General features: G+C 37.5%; 2 protein-coding genes across 3 annotated transcripts in view; both read right to left on the bottom strand.

Annotated features, from left to right (window-relative positions):
- LOC131429690 (dual specificity calcium/calmodulin-dependent 3',5'-cyclic nucleotide phosphodiesterase 1A-like) overlaps positions 1–24,523 on the bottom strand; it is a 614,729-nt gene that overhangs the window by 549,602 nt on the left and 40,604 nt on the right. The gene's annotated exons all lie outside the window — the stretch shown is intronic.
- Positions 305–1,510, bottom strand: LOC131429699 (antigen 5 like allergen Cul n 1-like). Its single transcript, XM_058594010.1, has 4 exons — positions 1,304–1,510; positions 966–1,231; positions 663–904; positions 305–599 (listed from the first exon to the last, which is right to left on the bottom strand). Exons 1-4 carry the CDS (start codon positions 1,320–1,322, stop codon positions 353–355), a joined length of 774 nt encoding a protein of 257 aa, XP_058449993.1. The 5' UTR covers positions 1,323–1,510; the 3' UTR covers positions 305–352.

Raw genomic sequence — 24,523 nt, 5'->3', positions numbered from 1 at the left:
CGTTTAAAACATTTTTCACCTCTTTTTAACCCTTTCGCCGCGGCAGGGCGGACATCTCGTCGTGAGTCATGACCACATAAAACGTTTGCACGGGGAGTTACCTAAAGTTCTTGTGTTCATGGAGCTACCTAAAGTTCATAGTGTCGTGGAACCGCGGATGCATTAGAAGGCGTTTCTAGAGGCACTTGTCTCAGTAGATTCGCCCAATTGTGGCCCCGTCGAAAACGTGAGATTTTAGATATCATTTTTATTCGTTTGTTCATTTTGATCAAATGCAAAAAACAATTTTTATTATTGTATTGCTTTTATTTTTATTCAAAAATCGAAGTATCAACGCACAACAATAAGTTCTCTAGTAAGGATTCGAATTTATAACTTCTTTCAGACTGCACAATCCGTCATATTTGGCATTACAGCCAGTCGTGCATTTGGAACATTTTGTCCCTGTTTGGTAGACGGGCTGTCCGATAATGTTTGTGATGGCATAGTTACAGACAAATAACTGATTGGTCCATGGCGAGGTGATATAGCTCACGAGCGAACATCCGATTTGAGTTGCACGGTCCGCGACAACCTGAGTAAAATGTCCAACGACGGGACTGCGAGAAAAATAATAAACTCATTTACATAGAATTCATTTCGATATAAACCATCCAGCATACCCCGTGTAATTATCCGGATAGCTAGCGATTATGTCTTTGTTGCCATTTGCGGCCTCTGCATACCAAGCATTAACGAACCCTTTGATCAGATCGGTATCGGTAAAGTTCATGCCGTAGTAATATTGTCTGGCAATATTTTGTCCTACTGTTTTCAGGGTCGCAGTGTTCCGGCACTTATCATGACCGTACACACATCGACGTGCGTTGGCAGCCGCGATATTGGCCAACTCGGAACTCCAGACCTACCGGGAATTCACAATTTAATTAACAAATTGAACCGATGCCGGTCACCGAAATACCCACCATCGTTCCCATACGGGCTGCTTGCGGGTAGAACGTTGTGGAATAGTTCTGCTTTCCGGTAGCAATTTTACTGCGAAGCTGATTGTGCAAATCCAGGATCAATTCCTGTTTGGTGGAGTTCAAAACTACCTCCTGCGCTCCAGTGCCACAGGTAGACGACAGGGTGGTTAACCCATTACAAGCAATATGCGTAGTACCGGTCTTACATAGCGAGGAACTACAGTAATCCACCTGCTGTGAGGATTTCGTCAAAGCCAATAACACAACTACGAATTAAATAAGGTTATTATTTCGGTCAGCTTTAAGTATTGCATATGAATACAGTTTCTCTAATTTACCTGCTACGATAAACTTCATGATAAAACGTCTTATCGCAAACTGTTGTGTTTCCTACATAATTCTCGGGTTTTTATAGGGAGATCGGGAAGATAATCTGAACTGTGATATGACACTGCCGCGCTCTTGATGATGTAGGCAATCTACTTTTCCGCTACTTCAAACCGCTTGTGCAAACATAAGTCAAACAATGCTTCCAGAGAAATGTGTTCCGAGTGTCAACAATGATGTTTCCTAGAATAGATGTTAAGGTAACGGTACTACCATTCATCTCATATACCGGAACCATTAGTGAAAGTGAGATCGGTTCTCTCTGTTCTATGCATTGCCTCAAAGGGTAAGTAATATTGATATTTAGAGCTAAAATGAAGTTATTGTACTCGATTTTATCACAATTCGTTGATTTGTAAGTCGAGTATACTACTAAACAAGATGACTATTGGTACTGAACCATATTATAGTTAAAGCCGTGATAATCTGGGGGAAATTTCTTTGTAATCTCTGTAAACTCGTTTCATTAACCCTTATGCACTCGAATGGGTACCCGGGTACCTTTTCGAATTTCAAAATAAGAAATTTCTGAGTTAGGTTTAAACTAAGATTCTGCAATTCGGTCAATTCCAAGAACTAGTTGGACCATAACTTCTCATGCTTTGACTTTTCATTTTACAGTAAGGGGGGTCGAATGGGGGGGCTCAAATTTTTTTTATTACGTAAACACCCGAATGGGTACCCGGGTACCCACAAATAAAAATGCTTGTAACTAAGGCAAATTCCATCCGATTTGAATTTTTCAGTACGGGTAAATTCAGAAATTTATCCACTTTTCGATGGCCGTGTATATTGCTGTAGTAGGTTCTTCTGGTTCCCGTTAATCCGGATTTCCGTAGAATGTTCCGACACTTGTGTTTTCCACCATAAATGTCATTTACTAATTTGAAACTTTTCCAAACCAGCTATTTGAGAAAGGCCGTACCAAAATGAACCTTTTGTAGAAAAATGACGTCATCTAAAGGGTAGTTGGCCTATTCTGGACTTACTCTCATAGAACGAAAAAAAGGAAATATAAATGAGAACGAAACTGTTTGGGAAGTAACTTCGTGATGTTTCGAAATGTTTGTTGCCAGAATTAAAAATTGTATTGCGTGCTCCTCGCAATAGGCCTGAAGTACATAATAATTTTCAAACTGAAGATAAGAAAGTGAAGTATATAAGGGAACATACATAAAGTACGTCACGCGTTTAGGGGGGAGAGGTTTCAAAAATACGTGACAATACATGGTGAAAAGATTGAGAAATGCTCGACAAAGGGGGAAAGGAGTGGTAGAAAAATTCAAAATTTTATGTTACGTACATAACGGATGCCCCCTGAAATATATAAACATAACAACTCAGCATAGCACTTGATTTCATATAGCAATTCTTAGATAAGATTACAAAAATACGTGAAATCCGTGTATAAATGCCTCGATGTCGGAACTCATTTAGGATATCCGGGTTCCTGGGAACCAGGAGCACCATGTCCATCTTTATGGGTACCAATCCCAAAGAGCTTAAGTTCCTGAATCCAACAGTGCTAAAATTACTTCAATCGGTTGAAAAATGCTCAACTTACAGCGATTTAAAAAAATGGGTACCCGGGTACCCATTCGGGTGGTTAAAGGTGTTTTTTTTTTCGAGTGCACAACGGTTAAACCGGTGTTTTTTTCTTACGAAAATATGTGTTTATACTTTACAGATGCTATCGATTCGAAGTTTTGAGCATCTTTTTTCTGGTTTTCATCTCCTGACAATAATTAGAGTGCTTGCATTTTTCTTGTTAAATGAAGTATAGCTGTTTGATTTATCTGAAGTAAGATGGAAACAAACACCAAATCATCGATCAATTTTTAAAATATTCCCAGTACGCTTCCTGTACAACAACGCGCATATTATTCCCGCTTTTCTAATGCCGTACATCATTAGATTTAGTTCGTTGAACTCAACTGTGTTTGTGTACAAGGAATCATTTTTGTCGGACTGATTTTGAAAAATAAACTCATTCCAGCTAAAAGTTTACGTACGCTTTTCTCGGAATCGAATGTTATCTATCGTAAGGTTCAATGTGATATGAACCCGCCGGACGAGCTTGTGAATCCACCCAAGAATATCGAATATCTCATTGGTGGGTGGAGACTCACGCACATCAAGCTAGTCGCCTTGTCAAACCTTGTTGTCAAAAAACAAGTGAGGTCTCATTTGCACAATGCACTCAGACAAAATAATACATATTTTCGCAGACTCTGCTGAAAAAGTTCTGTGTAGGGAACCGCAAAGCTACTTTCCACCTATCTTCGGGGTTGAGTTCAATAACCTAATTTTAGGTAAAGTATTTTTTAGAAGTCTTGCAAAAGGTGAGTTATATTATATAGTAAGTTATAGTTTTTGAGCTGTTGAGTCATATTGACTTAATTTCACGTCGAAAGTGGTTTACTAAATTTTAGCTTATGGAGTGCAACTCTCGCTGTTGGGTGATTTTACTGTTTGTGCTTTGACAACAATGGAGAGATCGAATGAAAGGAAAGATTCAAGACAGCTTAAATTTAAGTAAAAAGAAGTCAAATAATAACTAGTTTTTATTTTCCGTGTACAGTCAACCACACTGCTAAAAATCATCACATTTTTTCAAAAAGTTGTTCGATGAGTTGAGGAAAACTAAATTGAAAATTTCCATATGAAGTGATTCGTGCAAGATTTAATTATGATATTTTTGTCAATAAAAATCTGTACTGAATAAATTCTCATTTGAGAAATAATGCAGTATTTTGGATGCACCTAGTTATTATGAACGAACATATTTTTGCCACATTCCAAATAGTGATTATAGCGATGAAAGACTGTTTTCATTCCACCAGGCTGACACTATAGGGACCGTGCACGATAACAAGTAGCGCCATTAGTGGCGAATAGGCGAAAAAACTCTACCATAGCTTTACACTGTTACCATATGTTCACGCTGAATAAAATAGTCAAAAACCTGTTTTAATACAACATAGTGGTGTGATGATCCTTTTCTCACATCAATCATATTCTCATATATAATACTGTGGCGTACTATTAAAAATATTTCTCTTCGATTCTTAAAATAAACCAAAGAGATTGTTTGTGCATTAACTAGTATAACCTACAGAATGAAACAGTTCTCTGACATCGATGACAAAACGAAGTAAGTTCCACTATTGTAGGTATTTCGGGTACTATAACCCGTGACCGTATAATCGAAGTTGGTTCGTATAGCCATCAACTAACATGATTTTATTTGTATCCGAAAAATATGCTTAATTTTCGGTAGGAGCATAAGATCTTTCATTTGAACCTAAGGCATGGAATACCGGATTAAGTGCAAAAGTAAGTGAGATCGTTTTTGGGTGTATGACTATTATCTGCCGTCGTTATTCGAAAACCGGGAATACTTTCGAGACCAATTTAGAAAACTTTTTACTTTTTTCGTTTTGACTCTCCAAGTGACGGTACCAGAGCTTAAAATTGTCTCGCATTCTCAATGAAAGAAACCATTCCAACAGTCTCATTTTGACTCTTGGCTATAAAAAGTGACTAAAATATGGCAAATCGAAGTAATTACATCCCAGAACTTCTTTGGAAACCAAAACTACTACAAATTCGAGCACCAACAGTTAAAACTAATTGTGAAACCATTTTCTGTCGTTTTCAATTCTCACAGCTTTGGTTGAATATCGACACTACTATGGGATTTTCACTGAAAACTTCAAATGACTGAAAGGGCAAATGAAAGAAAAAACCCTAAGTTTGAAACTACTGTCCCGCTTATGTCATTGGATTTCGTTCTCATAGTTTGCAAGCGAAGCTGAGAGTGACAGTAATTTCTTGTCATTTTCGTCTATTTTCAGTCAATGACAATGACTTTTATTAGCTCTGGATTTTTAACACACTTTACCCTATCATTCCGGAACCGAAAGTCGGATCCGGATAAAATTCAAGAATTCCGTGTAGAACCACGAGACCTTTCATTTGAATCTAAGTTTTTCAACATCGATTAAGTCATTTTTGAGAAACCCACACACAGATACATTGCTCAGCTCCACGAACTGAGTGGAATGGCATATGACACTTGGCCAATTTTTACTAGTCGATTTTCAAGTGTTTGTATAACCTTTCTATATGAGAAAGGCAAAACAGTTCAGCGTTTCAATAGAATGATTATTTGTTGTTAGTTTCGTGACTCGTATTTTCAATATACGTCAAACTGGCTAGTCGTGAGATTGCTAGCATTTTTACGATTACAATTTATTTCCTTCCTCCATTCTAAGAGTATGGAATCCTGCGAATTATTTGAACTTTTAGTTAAAATTTGAAAGTCGGGAGTTATTTTTTATCGAGTACTTAAATTTATCTAAAACTGTGACCCATTTCAAAGTTTGACGGATGGAAAGTTATTTGGGTCTATTTTGCTCTGAAAATAAAGTAATACCAAGTGGTGTAATAATGTGTAATACTAATTGCAATTCAGCGAAAGTAAGAATATCTTCGAGATAAATTTTTTTTATTTAAAAAATATTAAAACTTTTTATTGGGGTATTTTTCTTGAGTGAAAGTATAAAAAGATATTACACAGAAGCAATTTTTACTAAAGGTCTGAAATTAGAATATTTTAGCAAGATATTTTTCGGTGTTTCCGGTCAAGTCGATTAAAAAATCATTTAATGTGCTGAGAATATCGTTTGAGTGTTTGAGTTTGAGTGAATATGACAAATATTATACACAAATCCAACTGCAATGACAGAAAATGACGTGGACGTGTTTAGCTACAGAATGAATAATTCGATTCAAAATTTAATAGTCTGTCGATGTTGAACAATCATTCGCACCACACGCGAATAGTTCCATAGGGTTCGGAAAAAAATCCGCAGAGAAAATACGCTAGAAAGTATTTTCAAACTCAATTTACAAGTTTTGCTATGGTAGCATTATTTTCTCTACTCGCCGCCTCGTGCGCTGTTGTAGCCAGGCCACTAACCACGCCCTCGTGCACGGTCCCTATAGAATCGGATCGCGAAACGAGAATAAGCGACCGTTTGTTGCTTCAGAGAGGATCCCCACAGCAGCGTGCTCAGAAATGTCATCGAGAGCAATTCGCTCTCGCACTGGTGTCTATTCTATGTTAAATGAACCATGCCGGTTTTTTGTTGCTGCGATGATATCCGTCTCTCTTTGATGGCAATGATTCAATCGTGTGAAGAGTTGCTGGTGAGCGTTCTTTGATACGATAAAAGCCATCCTTGACTATACTATTTAGATTAACCCGAGTAAACGCACAGAAGCACAGCATTATCAGCAACACACAGTAGGCGCAGTGTTTGAATGGCGTGTTTAAATTGACATAGCGGTAGTCTGCGCTCCTGTTACTTCTGTTTACGTTATTCAAGCTAAATGGCATGCCATGGCTTATATTTTTTATCAGCTGCATAACATGCCTCGTGATTGCTTTTTTAAATGTTGCTTGCTGCTTTTATTAATGATGTAGTGCCGAATAAATTTCAAACACATCACCACTATTGATCCACTTATCAACCACCCTACGCACACTGAACATGTTCAGAAAGGTTCAGTTTTGTTCATCGGCGAATTTATTTACCATGTATTCTGCATAGGGTTGAAATACAACGGCTATGAAAATTCATTTTCCAAAAATTTTCGGTTCGAGAATCAAATCAGATATATTTAATGTGCGAACGTTTTTTGCCTTTCTCTATAGAAAGGTATTAGAATTGCTGAAAAAACCGACTTTTGAACGGAGCCTGGGAGACCCCTAGTGTTATATACCATTCGACTCAGTTCGACGAGATCGGAAAATGTGTGTGTGTGCACTTTTCGAAGATATTTATACGTGCTCAATTGTCTCAGAGATGGCGGAACCGATTTTAACAAACCTATGCTCGTTTGAAAGCTACTGTCGGACCATTGATCAAGTTCGAAGACCAAATGGCTGTGACTTTATTATTATTATTATTATTATTATTATTATTATTATTATTATCATTATTATTATTAAAATTACTCTTGCATACCGAAGATCGTCGATACATTTCAGACCAGGCCATTGCAATTGTCTCGTACTGAAATTTCGAGAAGAATCAGATATCTTCGAACTTCATAGCTTCAATAAAAATAAACTACAAATTCGTCGTCCCTAGCCTCCGCATCGCTTCAAACTCTATTAGTGAAAAAGGGGAAAGCTTGCACAATTCATACAATCAATCAACTAACTGATATTCGGAAAAGTGATGGGAGTGTGTCAGTTTTTTCGAATTCACGACATCTGACATTACCCACCCGCTTTTTTTTCTGCTTCGTCGCTCTAAACGAAGGCTTGCAATTTTCAAAACACGTCACTCAATAGTTTTGGAACCGGAACTCGTATTGAAAGAAAATTCAATAGCGTTCTATGCGAAAGTATGATCTTTCATTTTCAATCTAAGTATATAAAAATCAGTTCAGTCATGTCTGTGAAAATCAAGCGTATTTTTTGTCACATGTACACACCTACAGACATTTTGCGATTTCAACGAACTGATTCGAGTGGCCATCCGGGCCTCGGATCAAAAGTCGATTTTCACAATGATTGCATATCCTTTCTATATGAACAAGGCAAAAAGTGTTGATTACAAATTGACATTTGTCAAGCAAGTTAAAGACGCCTTCTAGTTCCTTCATTTTTGTGAATTGTAAGAACGGAATGAATGAAGATAAAAGTTAAATTTCTGTAATTTCCCATTGAATCTCTTTGTCTCCAAAGGAGTAAGAATGTCACGCGTCCGTTTGTTCGGTGTTCGTGTATTTTTCTCTCATTTCGCAGAATTCAGGTCAATGTGAAGGACAAACTGAAGAAGATGAATTGAATTCCGTGACGCCGTGATGGATCTTGAGCAACAAAAAAAAAAGGAAAAATAGCTGTTGGAAAGTATGCCGGATCGTGTTTTTGTGAGACAAGTTCTAACAACGGGATATGGTAGGATCCTACCCTAGTCCTATAAAAAGATTATAACCTGTTCATGCTTACATGATACATTTGAACTTTAATACTGGAACGCAATATCTTTCGTGTTGAACATTTAATCGATAGATTACTGAGAGGTTTCATCCACAATGTAAAACATGCTGATGAGTTCCGTCTTGAATGTATTGCACTTCACAAAGCACATATTTAAATCGGTAGCTGTTGCTGTCGGAGAATATCCTCAACGTTCCGATTTCGCTTAATTAACAACCATCCATTATTGAAATTATTTTATCCATATAACATCCTTGCATGAGAGATACAATATCAAATTTCGAAGACCTACTCTAGAGTGGTATCCATGCTTTGAGTGATTCGTTTTCCATTGTGCGGTTACGTACTCGTACTTATAAGCCTACGGAAATCTTTCCCTTTTCAATTTCAAAATGTGGTGAAAGTTGTACATAGAAGCAGCAAAAATCAGGGAATATCATTTTGCCGGAGGCTGACTGCAGTAATGATAGACAGAGAACATGGAAGATGGATCGATGACAATCCTTTTTACAACAATACCACTCGTCTCGATATGCACAGTGTGCCTACAATGTAAGCTGAATGTAGAACATTCCGGAGCAAAGAGTACCCACTTCAATTAGTAGCTGTCCGTTGCACTCGAAACAATGGCTGGCAATGACTTTTGCGGTTTACAAGACAATTTCAAACTTGTTCAATTATTTCCCATACGAGGGATCAATTTTTGTTGTATCGAAAACCATAGCCTTTAAAAAAATACATTGAATCAGAAAGGGCAAATTCCAAAATAAGAATGTAATGCCAAGACTTTACCATTACTTTCTGTGCAACGGTTGTCGAAGAAAGACCTAAGAGAGAGCAACACCGAAGACCTGACGCTTTTTGAATGAAACGAGCAGCTGAAATTGTGCCAAAGATCTGTCGCACACAGTAAAACCGCACAAAAGGCCTGCTGACCCTTTTGGAATGAGGTTAGCAGCAGAATAGTGTAAGTCGTCAGAAGTCGTCAGAGTTGCATGGAAGCGTGTTGGAAAACACCGCTGCTCAGTTAAGTTGTCCGGTATTTGAGTCGGAATTCATTGTGAGTTCCAAGTGCATCTACTGATTCCGCCTGAAATTGCTTGTTTCGTCTTATTTGGAATCCAATTCTAAATCGCAATGAATTAAGAGCCAAATTTCGGACGAGTTTACCGCCAAAACCCATCTCAGATCATCATAAAGAATTACTTGAATTTTCTTCATTTCCTCCCAAAAGCATCCGATTATTTAAAATGTGCGTTGAACAAAGATTGCGCCGTCACGAACACCTTTAATTACGACGGGCAACGCTCACACGCAATGCAAAAAAAAATATTTGTGTGGAATGGGTATGGGAGTCGTTTCGAAACAACGATAAAATCTTTGAACCTGTCTTTATATGGAACCGAAACAGTATTGAAAATAAAATTCTATGTATTTCGATGATAACCACTGAAGAAATCCCGAAACATCGAAACCCGAAACCCGAAAAGCATATCTTTTTCTGTACCCGAACTCGACCAATACCCGTATGGTTCGGGTTCGGGTCAGGTTTTAGGTACAAACTCCCGAAGCCCGACCATCTCTAATTCAAATGAAAGGTTTTGTGGTCAGTATTCATAATTTTATCTGGCTCTGACTTCCGATTCCGGAATTACAGAGATATTAGTGTTCAAAAGCGAATGTTTGTGTACTAACTTTTTTTCGGAAAAAGTGGAACCGATTTTCACAAACTTAGTATCAAATGAAAGGGCTTAAGATCCTATAGAAAATCCAGAATGTTACTTAGATCTAACCTCCAAGTCTGAAGTTACAAGATGATAAGCACAAAAAATTCGGTTGCAAAAAGAAGCGGGTTATTCGAAACTGGTTGGTAAAATTTTCTAATTCGCAGATATGGCCAAAAAAACTCATTTCGGTTTCCGGTTCAGGAAATAGTGGTTAAAAATCTCGAGATCGAAACTACTTCAGCTCGATGCTTGGAAGACGGTTCAACCGATTTTCATAAACTTAGATTCAAATGAAAGATTGTATCATCCCATAGATTACAATGAAAATATATATGGACCCGACCTCCAGTTTTGGAATTCTTTGGTAAAAAATACTGTTAGCTATTCAAAAAAAAACTATTTTTACCCATCTAGTGGTGTTGTTGAAACTGGAAGCACTATTATCCATGAAACAATTAACGAATCGAGTGGCGGGAAGTTATTAACTGTCAGAAACCGTTTGTAGCAAAAACCGAACACGAGTATTAAAACGTTATCTTTTCTGAAGAATTAAGACTTGAACCTAATATTAAAAGTAATTAAAAGTTACAATCGTTTGAGTTTTTTAAAACTTGGAACCTAGTTAAAATTTATTGATAGCTTGAATCTACGAAGAAGAATTATTGTAAGTAATTGAAACTTGTGTGAAAGTTTTACTCTAACCTACATTTTCCTTGCGTAGAGCTAGAAGTTTGTACTAGGTGCGGGAGACTGCGTAAAATTATCAAAGGCATACCGATTTATTAGAGTAAAATTACAATTGCCTCGCGTTCTTGTTCTTCGGAATGTTTTCATTAATATTACTAAGGGATTCATAAAAAAATCTTTTGAATATTGAATAAGTTTGTTTGGGCATATATAAGCATAACCTTTTCATTTTTTCACTGTTTTGACCCAGGTTTATAGGAGTTCTTCGTTGTTTGTCATTTTTGCTCTAAAATCAGAATATTGTTACAGAAGTTGACACTTTTATTTAAGTTTAATTTTGTGAAAATTGACTTCTATGTTTGTAAGAAAATGAAGAAAGTTCCGTTTCGCCTTTCTCATATAGAAAGGATATGCAATCACTATGAAAACCGACTTTTGAACCGAGGGCCTAGTGTCATATACCATTCGACTCAGTTTGTCGAGTACGCAAAATGTATGTGTGTTAATGTGCGTATGTGTGTATGTAACGTTTTTTGCACTTTTCTCGGAGATGGCTTAACCGATTTTAACAAACTTAGATTCAAATGAATGTTCTTTAGGTCCCATGCAAAATTCCTGAATTTTATTTTGATCTGATTTCCGGTTCTGGAGTTATGGGGTAAAATGTGCAAAATAATGAAAATATGTTTTCTTGCTTTTCTCATAGATGGCGTGACCGATTTTCACAAACTTTGGTTCAAATGAAAGGTCCTGTGGTCCTATACGGAATTCTTAAATTTTATTCGAATCCAACTTCCGGATCTGGAAGTATAGGGTAAAGTGTGTTAAAAATTTTACACCATTACTGAAAAGGGCGAAAACCGTAGAAAAATTTCTAAATCGACCTCAAATCTTTTCCAATTGATAGTTTTTATCAGTAAACGGTCAAACAAACCGATTTCGGTTATTCTTTCAAGAATCGAAGAAAATTATTTTAAAGAATACCACAGTATTATATATGATAGTATGATTGATATGAGAAAGGCATCATTACACCACTAGGTGTAATGTGTGGTGTGTAATCCGATTGTAAGTTCTTTCACTTAAACCTAAGCTTGTAAAAATTAGAAGAGAAAATCGAGTGCAGTTTTTTAATTCATTTTGCACATTCTACCCCGTAACTCAGGAACCGGAAGTTCGATCCGGGTAAAATTCAACTGAAACATATGGTACTAAGAGACCTTTCATTTGAATTTTTGTTACAAGCTCACACAGAGACATTTTGCGTACTCGACGAACTGAGTCGAATGGTATATGACACTCGACACTGCGCGGGCCTCGGTTCAAAAGTTGGTTTTCACAATGATTGTACAGTCTTTCTGTATGAGAGAGAAAAAAAGGAAAGAATTCTGCGAAACCTTGCTAAAATTTGTCCATATGTAGGTCCTATTAGTTGAAGGCAAAACTAAGTGGTTCAAGTTTCTCCTCATGTTACTTCATTTATCTGTAATTAAAACTACTCTAATAGTTCTAATATTTTGTCGATTTTTTCCATTTCGCTCATTCCTTTTATGTTCCACTGCAATACTCGAGTTGTTCGCTGATGATGCTAGGTACAATTGAAAGCAGATTCATTTTACCACATGCACATATCGCTTGGCAGACAAGGAATTATTTGGAGAATTTCAACAGTTTATTCTACTGGACGGTCTAAATGTAACCTATGATATTACATTCCTTTTGCAGCATTAATAATTAATCCTAAAACTTTAAATGTAAAGTCTAGTCTAAGAAATCGTCAAATTGAAATTAAGATATGCTAGTAATAACCAGAATGTATAATACATCACAGTAGCAGCAATTTCCTTGACTAATTTCTGACAAAATTTCTCAGATACTAGTCCCTTTCCCTAGCTTCATCAAGGACAATGAAATTATTTTTAAATCCTTCTTGCATGTTGGTATGACAGCTCAGAGTACGTCTACCATAAAGTCAAAAGTAGCTGAAAATGTTTTAGAGTCAAAATGATCGCAGCACTAGTCAAAAAATCCAATCAGGCAAAAATTAAAAAATCAACTTCGAAATCTGTTGAAACAGTTAAGTTCCACAACAGAAAGCAACATCAATACTTTACTAACACCGCACGACATGTCGAAGCTGGTAAGTTCCACAGCAGACACTGCTTTTCAATTTAAGGAAGAGCCTTCGGGTCAACTTTAACAATTTTCCCTTCCCTCGGGATAGTTGGCAGTCGCAGCACAACACACACATGGAAGCAGGGCAAGTGGAAACATCCACCCATTCGCCCGTTCACCCAACCGAACCGTATCCCGGCCATCGGGATCTCCGCAGACGTGTGTCAATTTGCCAAAAAACCAGCCAGACATGGTATTCATGGCATCAACCCGGTCTGCTTTCGCCTTCTTTGACATGTAAATGGAATTTTTGCTCAATATTTGCTTTCAGCGGATTTGGATTGTGCAGAAATGAATTGCAAATCAAATCATGCTCAGTGTCTGTGGAATTGTCGGTCGTTTCGGCGAAATCATTTCACTGCTTCAGCAGAATCCAAATTTGAGTGGGCTAGACGGCTTTGGCCCTCGGTGCGTCTTCTGATCGTTGAGCAGCATGCAGTACGATGATTTAATCAAATGCAGCAACCCAAACTTGCTTTGAGTACCGTGGGAGGTAGCGATGAATTCATACACAAACGATTCGTGGTCGAAGCAGAATGAACTATGCCCGGTTTTTTTGTCGTCAATTATGCAATGTAAAATCATGCTGATATTGCCATATTCGACAGAATTTCAGTTGATGGAAATTAAATTTATAATTAAAATATTTACATAGGGTATGGATCCAGCTAGACCATTTCAAGTTCGATCTATGGTAAATTACATTATATTTTAAGTGGATTCCAACCTCCGGAAAGTGATCAATTAAAAGTCGTTGCAGTGAACAATTCAAGTAATTGAGTTCAACTTTAACAAAATTAAGACTGAAATACTAGTCGAAACTTTGAATATTGTTCTAAAGCTTTATTTACGTTTTCGTTGTGATAAAAATATTTTAAATACCAACAAAAAAGGGATCCAGTAAAGGATGCCAATTGTCCCTATTGGCAAGATAGTCTCCGATATTTATAGCTTCCGCTGACAGTGACAAAAGGGTACTAGGTAGAGAGACTAAATTCTTTTGCACTTGTTTCCTGCATGATAGATCAGCATTTTCCATCCAATAGAGAGAACGATTCCAGAAAGATGCAGTGGTAATAATTATGCATAAGAACGATGCAAATTTACCCTGAACAACATTGAAGCTGAATGCAAGAATAGATTAGAGCTGCCTGCCGGATATCTGAATGATGCTTTATCGCTTCAGAATATTCACAAGAGTAGTGAGTACCGACAAGATGGCTCCTCCCGGGATTGAAATCCATTCAACCTATTGATCTGGCAATCTATGATCGATAGTGAGAAATGAAATTATCTTGTACGTATGTATGTATTTGTGAGGGAGTCGTTCTCTGGGCAAAGTGGGCACCCATTTATGTCGTCTTAAGATTATAAGGAAACAAGGGCTCTTTGCAGAGTTATTTCCTTCATGTGATTGATTGTAAGCATTAGGACAGCTAATTGGAAGCTTCGTTTGATCGCAATTGTTGTAGGTGAAATATAATAAACGAACAAAATTGCTTACATTTCTGTGTAGTGCGCCGAACATTCATTTTCTTTCAAGCAAATGATAAATTGTTTGATGCTTGAGTCATTCTATATCTAGACGCAGGTTATCTCGAATCCATGTTTAGTATTCATATATTATAAATATTATTACTAAGCTTTGAGTATTCGAAACGAAAGATAATTACTGCATTTTAAGGAAAAAAAAATAAATTTCCAACTTATCTTCGAATACCACTTATCGTATTTGATTAGCTCTGTTGGCTATCCTGAACGGCCATTTTGTTAAACAACCTGCTTATCTCTGTTGCGTCTCTCGGTATTATTCAACTCCTTCTCTACTTCTGTTTGACAACAGCATAATATTTCTCAGCTTTACAAATCTGGCCATTTTACAGTTCAAGTCTCATTAATGTGTGGAAGAATACACTTTTTCATGTACTTTTGATTATAAAGACAGGGGACGGGTATAGCGTGATGGGTAAGTCGATGCCTTTCACGCAACCCACCTGGGTTCGATTCCCAACCCCGCACATAGGGTCAGGAAACTTTTCTGGCCCGAAGAGGCGAATGACCTCAAGGTTAAAACCTCTATAATCTAAAAAAAAAAAAAAAAATTATAAAGACTGTCTCAGAAAGTATAGACGCACTTTGATTTTGCTGTAAATAATTCACAAGTGTTAGATATTCAAATTTTATTCGATATACTGATAATATTAAACTACAACAACAGAATATTATTCTCAACATCTGCTACTTAGCCATTGTAGACTAGCTGGCGCACCTTCTTGCGAACGTTCCTCATTAAATTCCGTACAGACTTCTAGGCGTTTTGACACTTTTTTCCAATCTTTTTCGAACTGTTGAATGGTTTCGGCTGCCGAGACATGTTTCCTAAGATGTTTCTCCGTTAATGCCCAAAATTCCTCAGTTGGTCGAAGTTGTGGGCAATTTGGTGGATTCATATCTTTTGGGACGAAAGTGACATTTTTGGTAGTATACCATTCTACCGTTGATTTCGAGTAGTGGCAAGAAGCAAGATCTTGCCAGAAGACAACAGGATCCTTGTGGCTTCGAATCATGGGTAGAAGTCGTTTTTGAGAACATTCCTTGATGTATATTTCGCTGTTCATTGAAGCAATGGTGATGAAGGGTTTTGAAATCTTACCGCAGCTACAAATTGCTTGCCAGACCATAGCTTTCTTGAAAAAATTTTCGACTTCAATCGATGTCTCGGACTGGTTTAACACTTGCCCTTCTCGTACCGTATAATATTGTGGTGTCGGCAAGGATTTGTAATCGAGTTTCACGTAGGTTTCGTCGTCCATGATTATGCAGTTCAAATTTCCAGCAAGAATCGTATTGTACAGCTTTCGAACCCTCGGCCTGATCGATGCTTCTTGTTTCAGACTACGTTTTGGTTGTTTCTGCTTCTTGTAGGTTCTAAGATTCAAACGTTCTTTAGCACGAAGAACATTTGACTTCGAAGTGCCCACTTTTTTGGCCACATCACGAACTGAAACCTCCTACTTTTGCTCGAACGCCTTCAGTACACGTTTATCCAACTGAGGGTTAGCAGGATCTTTTTTTCGACCCGTTTTCGGTTTATCTTCAAAAGTGTTATCCTCACCGAACATCCTGATTGCATTTCGCACGGCTTTTTCACTTACTCCTTCCATTTTTGCTATCTTTCTCAGTGACAGTCCGCGTTCTGTGCACCATTTGTAAACGATCCATACTTTCTGGGACAGTCTTTAAAGTGTGTTTAATCATTTAGTGCGACGATAAATAAAGAAAAAAATTTAATAACGTGACATAACTGTTTACAAATTAAAAAGGTTATGTTACTAGGTGACTTTTGTTATTTTCAGGACAATTGATCAAAAACAATTTCGTGTTTTAATTTTACACTGCTTCTTGATGGGAAAAATGATGATGCAGAACGAAGTGGACATCCAAATGTGAAAAGTGAAGTTGCGTGAGCTAGCTGACAGCATAAAGATATCAAAAGAACGTGTCGGCTTTGTATTGCATGAGCATTTGACTATGAAAATCAATACAATCTGCTCTGTTCAAAATGGGAGCCGCGTTTGCTCACTGTTGACCAATGAGAAAGTATTGATGACTCTGAGCGTGTTTGGCCATGTATAAAGGTAACCAACCGGAATTTTTTCGTCGATATGTGACAATGGATGAAGCATGGATCCTTCCTTTTACTCCGGAATCAAAACGATCGTGATCTGAGTGAACAGAAACTGGTGAACCTCGTTCAAAGTGTCCGAAAGCACAACAATCGGCTGGGTTTTGGGATGTGCGTGGTGTAATATTGATCGACTATCTCGAGAAAGGAAATACCATTAACAGTGAATGTTATATAGCGTTATTAGAGCGCTTGAAGTGGAAGCGTTAGAAATTGGAATGAAACGACGGAATATGGCAAAGAAAAAATTTTTGTTTCATCAAGACAACGTACCGTAACACAAATGAATCGAAACAATGGCAAAACTACATGAATCAAATCTCGAATTGCTCCCACATCCACCGTATTCGCCAGATTTGACTCTCAGCGACTACTGGCTGTTCACAGACCTGGAAAAAATGCTCGCCGGTAAGAAATTTCGCACAAATGAAGAGGTTATCGCTGAAACTGAGGCATATTTTGAAGCAAAAGATAAATCGTTCTACAAAAGTGGTTTTGAAATATTATAGCGGCCCTGGAATGATTGCGTTGCTCTTGATGGAGATTACATTGATTTTTTTTGATTATTTATAAATTGATTACATTGATGAATAAAGTCTATTTTGAGCCCAAAAAATCGTGTTCTTTTTGTTAGACCCGGGACTGAGATTGAGGTTTCATATGGTTTCTCTTTTCGATCCGACTTGCAGTTATAAAATTGTAGGGTTCAAACTGTCATTTAAAATGACGGTCAATAAAATAATTTCATGAAAACTAAAAAGTCCGAAGAATATTTATGCAAAACACACTTGTCGATTGATATAAAAAAGGTATCATCTCACTGCTATGTGGATTATTCACATTTTTTCACCGCTTTCGTTGTGTTTGTGGGAGCATTGTCGTGCTGCGAAATGACTTTCTCAAGACTAAGGGAACAGTCTGGTCGTTTTTCGAGCAATGCTTGATTATATTCCATTATTTGCTGCCGGTAGTGATTAGTTTCTATAGTTTGTCTGTAGTACGAAACACTTTTTTGATTGCACCAAGTGCACTGCAGTGATTAGGTTGACGTCGATGGTTGGCCATGGTAAACCCTTTACTTTTCTGTGAAAATAAAAATATATCAAAATAAATCCATTTCTATCTTTTGTCACGATGCTGTGCAAAAAAAACATTTGTCATTCAGCTCATTAGGATCCCATTTTTCCACCTTCTGAATTTTATCAAAACGTGTAGAAGATCGGAAAGGCTAGGCGACCATTTGCTGCTGAATTTGGGTATTGTCTTCGGGTATGGTTTTGGTCTTTACTGTAAGGTCGATTTTCATAGTGATTGTATGTTATATCTATATGACAAATGCAAAACAACTTGAGTGATTTGTGAGAGCACATCCAAAACGAACATGTTGTTAAGGATTGGAGATTCTATTAGCTCCAGTTTTTTTTCGCACAAAAATCGTATTGGAAAACTGCTTCGCTAGATAGTCAGGGAACTGAGTTAATTTGCATGTACGTCGGCTAATTGAACTGAAGCTCGAGTGCTAAAAATAGCAGAAGCTATCCGTCGGCCGTTGAGAGCTGCACAATACCTGACCCATATAATCAAAATCAAGCCTTCGCACTGGGGAAGTGTTTGTGTGGGTGTGTGTCTATGGGAGCCGCTCGAAGAATCGTATTTAAGTACAACCATAAATGTCATGTGACGGCCATTTCCGTTTTCCTTTCTGTCGACTGTTTCATTCAATATTGCCGGTATCACCACGACCGTCAACGACTCTGGTTCCGCTTTTGTTACTCTCGTTTTCCGCTGGTGGGCGGCATTACGGAACCAGCCCACGGATCCGACCGACAACGATGCACGTGGGTGTTGGTAACAACAATGGCGGTAATGTAATGCAGATTAAACGTTTCACTTACGGGGTATCCAGCCAATTCCATCGTCGGGTGAATTCTCCGAAGGATACTCTACAACAAACGATAAGTGATGCTGACAGGATGATTGCCACGGGGATTTAAAATCGTTCAGGCCCCCCTTTTAGCCGGCGATCGATGTTGCCATCGATGCTGTATGTTTCCGTTCAAGCACAGTCTGTTTTCTCGCTCGAAAAAAAAATGATAATCAGGACGAGTGCGCAAGCCTTCGTTAGACATATGTGCTGCAACCGGCGGCAGTGAGCAGTGGACGAAAGAGCTGCGGTTTGATGAATGGTTACATTTGCATAACCCAAACAATTATGCAATTATATTGCCGACAAAACTGCGCTGAAGGATTTGTGGGTTTGGTGTTTGTGGATTATGAACTGAGATCAGAATTAAAAGTTGCTGTATAAACTATTACCAACACAGGCGGATATTTGCATATTCAAAGACACTGAATGAAAACTAAATGTCAGCTTCTGTACTGATTCCAACGATCTACTCTGAGGAAGCGCAACTTCAACAAAGCGCATCCGAGTACTGAACCTAGCAACGACCAGCTGATGTTCTACCGTCGCATTTTGTAAATGCATTTCATTAAGCATGAATAAGCTTTAATCCTATTATCCTCGGAGAAGCTCGGTTGCTTTTACCACCCGCTGTGTGTATATTTGCTAGCTCTGATTATTGTGGGAAAGTTTTCCCATTTGTTTCTGCAACATCGTCTCCGTCGTCATCATTATCATTATCATCATCATAAAGCTGGCATTTGGTGAGTAATAGCGTCAACAATCCAGACGATACCGCGGTGGAACCAACTGATTCAATCTGTTGGTATAAAACTATTCACTAGACAGTTTACTCCGACGGGAGACTTTGATATAACTACCGAGATAGAGAGCTGACCACATAATGATTGTCTTTTGGTAAACAAATAGTCCAGCGAAATATTCCAATGAATGAATGAATAAATTGTAACGGATATTAGTTTAAATAGATGAGAAAATATAATACCAGTAGACTTTGTTTTGTAACTAGTAGAAAGCTATACATTTTACCTCGTCTATCTAAGAATTGCTGGGAAAACCAACTTTCGAACGAAGTCTCGAAGACATTGATCATGTTCGAAGATCAAATGATTGTGAGTTCTGGTTCCGGAGATATGATGGTATCAGTGACGTAACTGACAAAACGCGTTGTTTTCTTCGGCTCAATTTTTTCAAAGATGGCTGAACCGATTTTCTCAAACTTACTAGTATTAAGTTATTTACCAAGTTTGAAGATCAAATGGTTGTCACTTTCGGCTTCGGGGATATAATGGTATAAGTGACATAACCGACAAAGTACGTTATTCTTTTTTCCGCTCAATTTTCTTAGAGATGACTGAACCTATTTTAACAAGTTTAGGCTTGTTTGTAAGCTACCATTGGGTCATCGATCAATTTCGAAGGTCAAATCCCTGTCAATTTTTCGTTCCGGAAATATGATAGTATAAGTGACGTAATCGTCTCCACTCCACGTTTCCAATTGGCTGAAACTTGTCGAAGATAATCAACGAATTTCGATAAACTAACTCTTATTCAAAAGCAGTAATGTTGTCTCTGATCAAGCTTGGAAAATCTTGAGAAAATTTCATGCAATTTTAAGACATTCTACAACAACAAAAGCTATGATTTCGGAAATCTCCAAAGTCCCAAAAAGTCAATATCTTCAATAATTTTTTTTTCGATATGACACTAAATCTCGAGGTTCCATCCAATTTTAAGGCTTTTGGCATCAAAAAACTTTAACATACACATCGATTCAGTTCGACGAACTGAGCAAAAGTTTGTGTGCGCGTAATTAAGAGGCGTGCTCCTCATAGATGACTGGACCCATTTTATCCAAACTGGTTGCAAATGAAAGGTCTTCCAAGAAGTATTTACGCTATTGATCTTGTTTTTGGATTTAATGATTTCTTTCCGAGTTATCTAAACTTTTATGTAAAAAGTTTCAGTTTTTTTATAATATCTGTCCCAATTGGCCTTGTAGACAAAATATGAAAAAATTTGAGTTTATTAAAATCAATTTAGTTATTAACTTAATTAAATTTTTTTCGGATCTGATGATTGCTTTCCGAGTTATGCGAACTTTTATGTCAAATTTTGCAATTGTTTGACACCCAATTGACCTTGAGAGCTAAATATTCCAAATTCCAAATTTAGATACCTTATCGTTCAACCGATCAAACGAGCTATAGATTGTAAGAATTGGTTTTGAACGCAGCACGATGAAATCACGCTTGGAATAAAAAATAAACACAATTATCAATACAACCATTTTGGAGTCGAATTCTTCACATTTCAATTTAGGCTCATCAGTGATTAAAGCAGTTCAAATTGAACCGCCACCTCCGTCTAACAGTTCAATTTGAACTGCTAAGCAGACGCAAAGTTCACACAATCTATGTTCAAGGATATGACACTAGGTGCCATATTCTATCTGATGTCTCGGACGAAAATCGAGTGACGACCGATTATTGGCCGCTGCAGAATTTGAACATTTAGGGACGAAACGCGAAGCAATCGAAACTAAATATGCACTTTTTATACAAACCAAAAACCCCCAAATGTTCGTTTTGGAGTGATTGAAAGATTTAATATAGTGCCCTTCAGAGCAGTATTCTGGCTCGATTTGTTTTAGCACGGTTCTTTTTTGGCAACATAATTGTTCGATTGTGACGTGTTAATCCTTTTATTGGAAATTGATAGCCCATACATTTCTATAACTAAATAGATTCTAACTACAACCACTGAAAAAAGGAATTTTCATGTCACTCATATATATTTAAAAAAAATTTGTATATTTATTCAAATTGATGACCAGTCTTTCTAGTAACAATTTTTTAATCAATTGTTGATGCAGAAAACATGTGGGTCGATAAAAAAACGGTATCAAATCGTATCAAACCTAAACGACGGAAAAGGTTAATGGGAAAACGATTTGAGCTAAAAATCATTACGTTACTCTTTTGTGCCGGTGCATTGTCTTGTCAAAACAAACATATAGGGCATTTCACACAAAATCAGCCTCCAAACTTTTTTCCATCTAACTATTTTTTTCGGTTAAGAAGTCAAAAATATTTGATCGTGTTTCTTTATTTCAATTGGATACGTGTAATTTTCGTGAAACTATTTTTTGAACGATTTATTAATTTCAGTTCGTTTGACGTAAAGTCGCCATAACTTTAACCTAATTTTGGTCGTTCGCCGGGTAATAAATCATTGCGTTACTCTTGTCTGCCGATATATTGCACAGTGGGAAAAAACCCCAAGAAACCCGCAAAGAAATCGGGAACCATGCAAAAGGCAACAAACAAGAATGTTTCTTATGTAAAAAAATCCAAGAAATTCAATGGAATGGTTTTTATTGGCCGCACGAATCGTCATCCTGCTCGTTTTACCTCAAATGCCCAGCAGTTTTAGGGTTTTCTGTAGTATTTGTTCTGTAACTTGAAAAGAAATCGAGTGCGGTCTACTGAAATAGCTTGATTTTATGTGAAAATTTCTGGAGAATCGAATGGAAGAGTATACACTGGCTGCACGAAACGTTTTGGTGGCTATTTTACCCCATTTTCTCCATTTCATGACCATGACCAAAACGTTTCGTGCGGCCAGTGTGGGTTCTTCTAATCAATTCTCCAGACTTTTTTACATGAAAGTAGGCTAGTCCAGAATCCCGCACTCGACTTCTTTTCAAGTTACAGAGCGAATGTTATAGGAAACCCCAAAACTGCTGTATATTCCGAGTAAAAGAAGCAGGATTGCGATTCGTGCGGCCATTGTAAACCATTCCATTCGCTGGAAGAGCTTTTTTGATTCCGTTTGACAAATTAATGCTAAGGATGCACTTTCAAAAAAATACAAATACTATCACTTTACTTTAGCAGCAATTTCTAGGTGACTTTTTGAGTTACATGAACTGTCCAAAAATTCATTAGTCGCAGAAGAAATCGAAACATTTATACTTTAGGAATATCTATTCAGTGCATGAAAAACTTGTTTTACAATTAACTGTTATGTTCTTCTGCATACTTTTACTTACACGACTCGGTACGGATCAGGGTCATTTTGCCGAAAGCCGTTTCGCCGGAAACCATTTCTCCGAAAGGGTCATTTCGCCGATTACTGCAATTGTCTTAATATTATAATTGCAATTGATTTAAAATAAACACAAATGAATTATAATACGTTAACGCCCGTTTTGTTGACCTACAATTGTACTTCTTGAATAAATATTGATTCTTGTACTCTTGAATAAAGATTGATTCATGAACATCAGAGCGAAAGGAAACTTGTTGACTATTAGCCACTAAGCATCAAAGCAATTGCATAGGTGTATGTATCTACCAAGCAAATGTATGTGGTATTTTCCGTTTACTAAGAGAAAAAATATCTAATACGGCTTCGACACATCGATTTGATCTGTGTGCTGACCGACCTCGCTACCGCTCGTTCGTACCTAACTTAAGCAAAGAAACCAAGCTTTGAGTAGACCGGGCGATCGAGGCGGTTATAGGTTTGTATGCAAGAGGCCGCCGCTTCCGACGACTTTCGGCAAAATGGCATTCGGCGAAACGACTTTCGGCAAAATGGCATTCGGCGAAACGACTTTCGGCGGAATGACCCGCTCCCATCGGCCACTACGTGACTGACATAAATGAGGTTTAATAGCCATTGAAAATTTTCAATATGAAACGTTTCTGGTGAAATGAAGAGGATTTTTGTTTTGCGTTTTGCTGTTTTCGTTCTCCGCCAAGTGACAGCATTTGAATACAGTAATTCCGTTTACCTGAACGGTTCTGCCAAAATCAGCAGATATGCTAGTTAAATCAACAACATTTTAGTTGAAACAACCAGGGCGTGAAACAACAATTGCAATATTGTAATTTTTTCTGATCTGCTGGTTCTACGCGAGGCCGATTCAGGTATGGTCATGGGCACATATCCGTTTTTATCCTAAGTTGACCTAAGCACAAACATAGGGTAACCCCTTTAGAAATTCGTGATGATGACAAGCGAAATGTTAATCAACTAATACGAACGATTATTGTTATTCGGAAATTTGAGAGAAGCAAATCAGTTTTGTTCGTTTATCACGTTCCCCAGTTATGTCTCTGACACTACCCACTCGCCTTTTTACAAGCTAACTTGATCCACGAACCCCCATTCAGTTCGTAAAAGGAGGTTTCGGAGTAACCACATCGGACGGCCTGCCTTTGAGGACACGTTGATCACGGAAATCGACTGTTGAAACAGAACAAGTAGATGTATTACTTGGAAATCTAATTAAATCTCCTTTTATTTTTTTCCGAATGCAGTGCATTGTATCCAGTACTCTGTCATACAATGTCCAAAACAAATAACTTTGGGAATTTTGGTTGTTCTGGGGTTTGGTATCATGAAGATACTGGTTTGAACTAAGTGCACTTGACTATTTTAATTTCTTTTACGTTTCGTGTACAATTCATCAGTGGATTAGTCACGTAAACTGAAACTGCTAATGCACTGATGAGTCGAAGACCAAACGGATCCGCTACGGCTTGATGAGTTTTCAAAAAAAAAACAGTTTATTCATAAGTGTGTACCGAAAAAAACTGATATTTCTATTATGAATTTCCGCTCAACAATCGCGGCCCTTTGAAAAAGAATCAAAAGGAAACGGGTCGTTCGAACTCATTTCGATCCTCGCCATGAGCCATTCAAAGATAGTAAGAATTTAATTTCATTTCAACATGCGATAATGTTTTCGTCTCAATGGTTCCAAAAATAAGCAATATTTAGTAAACGGTCATGGTGAATTGCTTCGGATTTCCATTCATTACATAATGAATAATTTTATCTTACTGGAGAATAATAATCCAAAATTTACTGACTTTCTTATCTATTCTTAACAGCACATGATTGACCCTATTAGAACGTATGATTGGTTTTTATATTTTGTAC

Source organism: Malaya genurostris, chromosome 2 (genome assembly GCF_030247185.1).
Source record: "Malaya genurostris strain Urasoe2022 chromosome 2, Malgen_1.1, whole genome shotgun sequence".
Taxonomy (NCBI): Eukaryota; Metazoa; Arthropoda; class Insecta; order Diptera; family Culicidae; genus Malaya; species Malaya genurostris.
The sequence above is the reverse complement of the archived record's forward strand: the minus strand, read 5'-3'. Positions and strand labels throughout refer to the sequence as shown.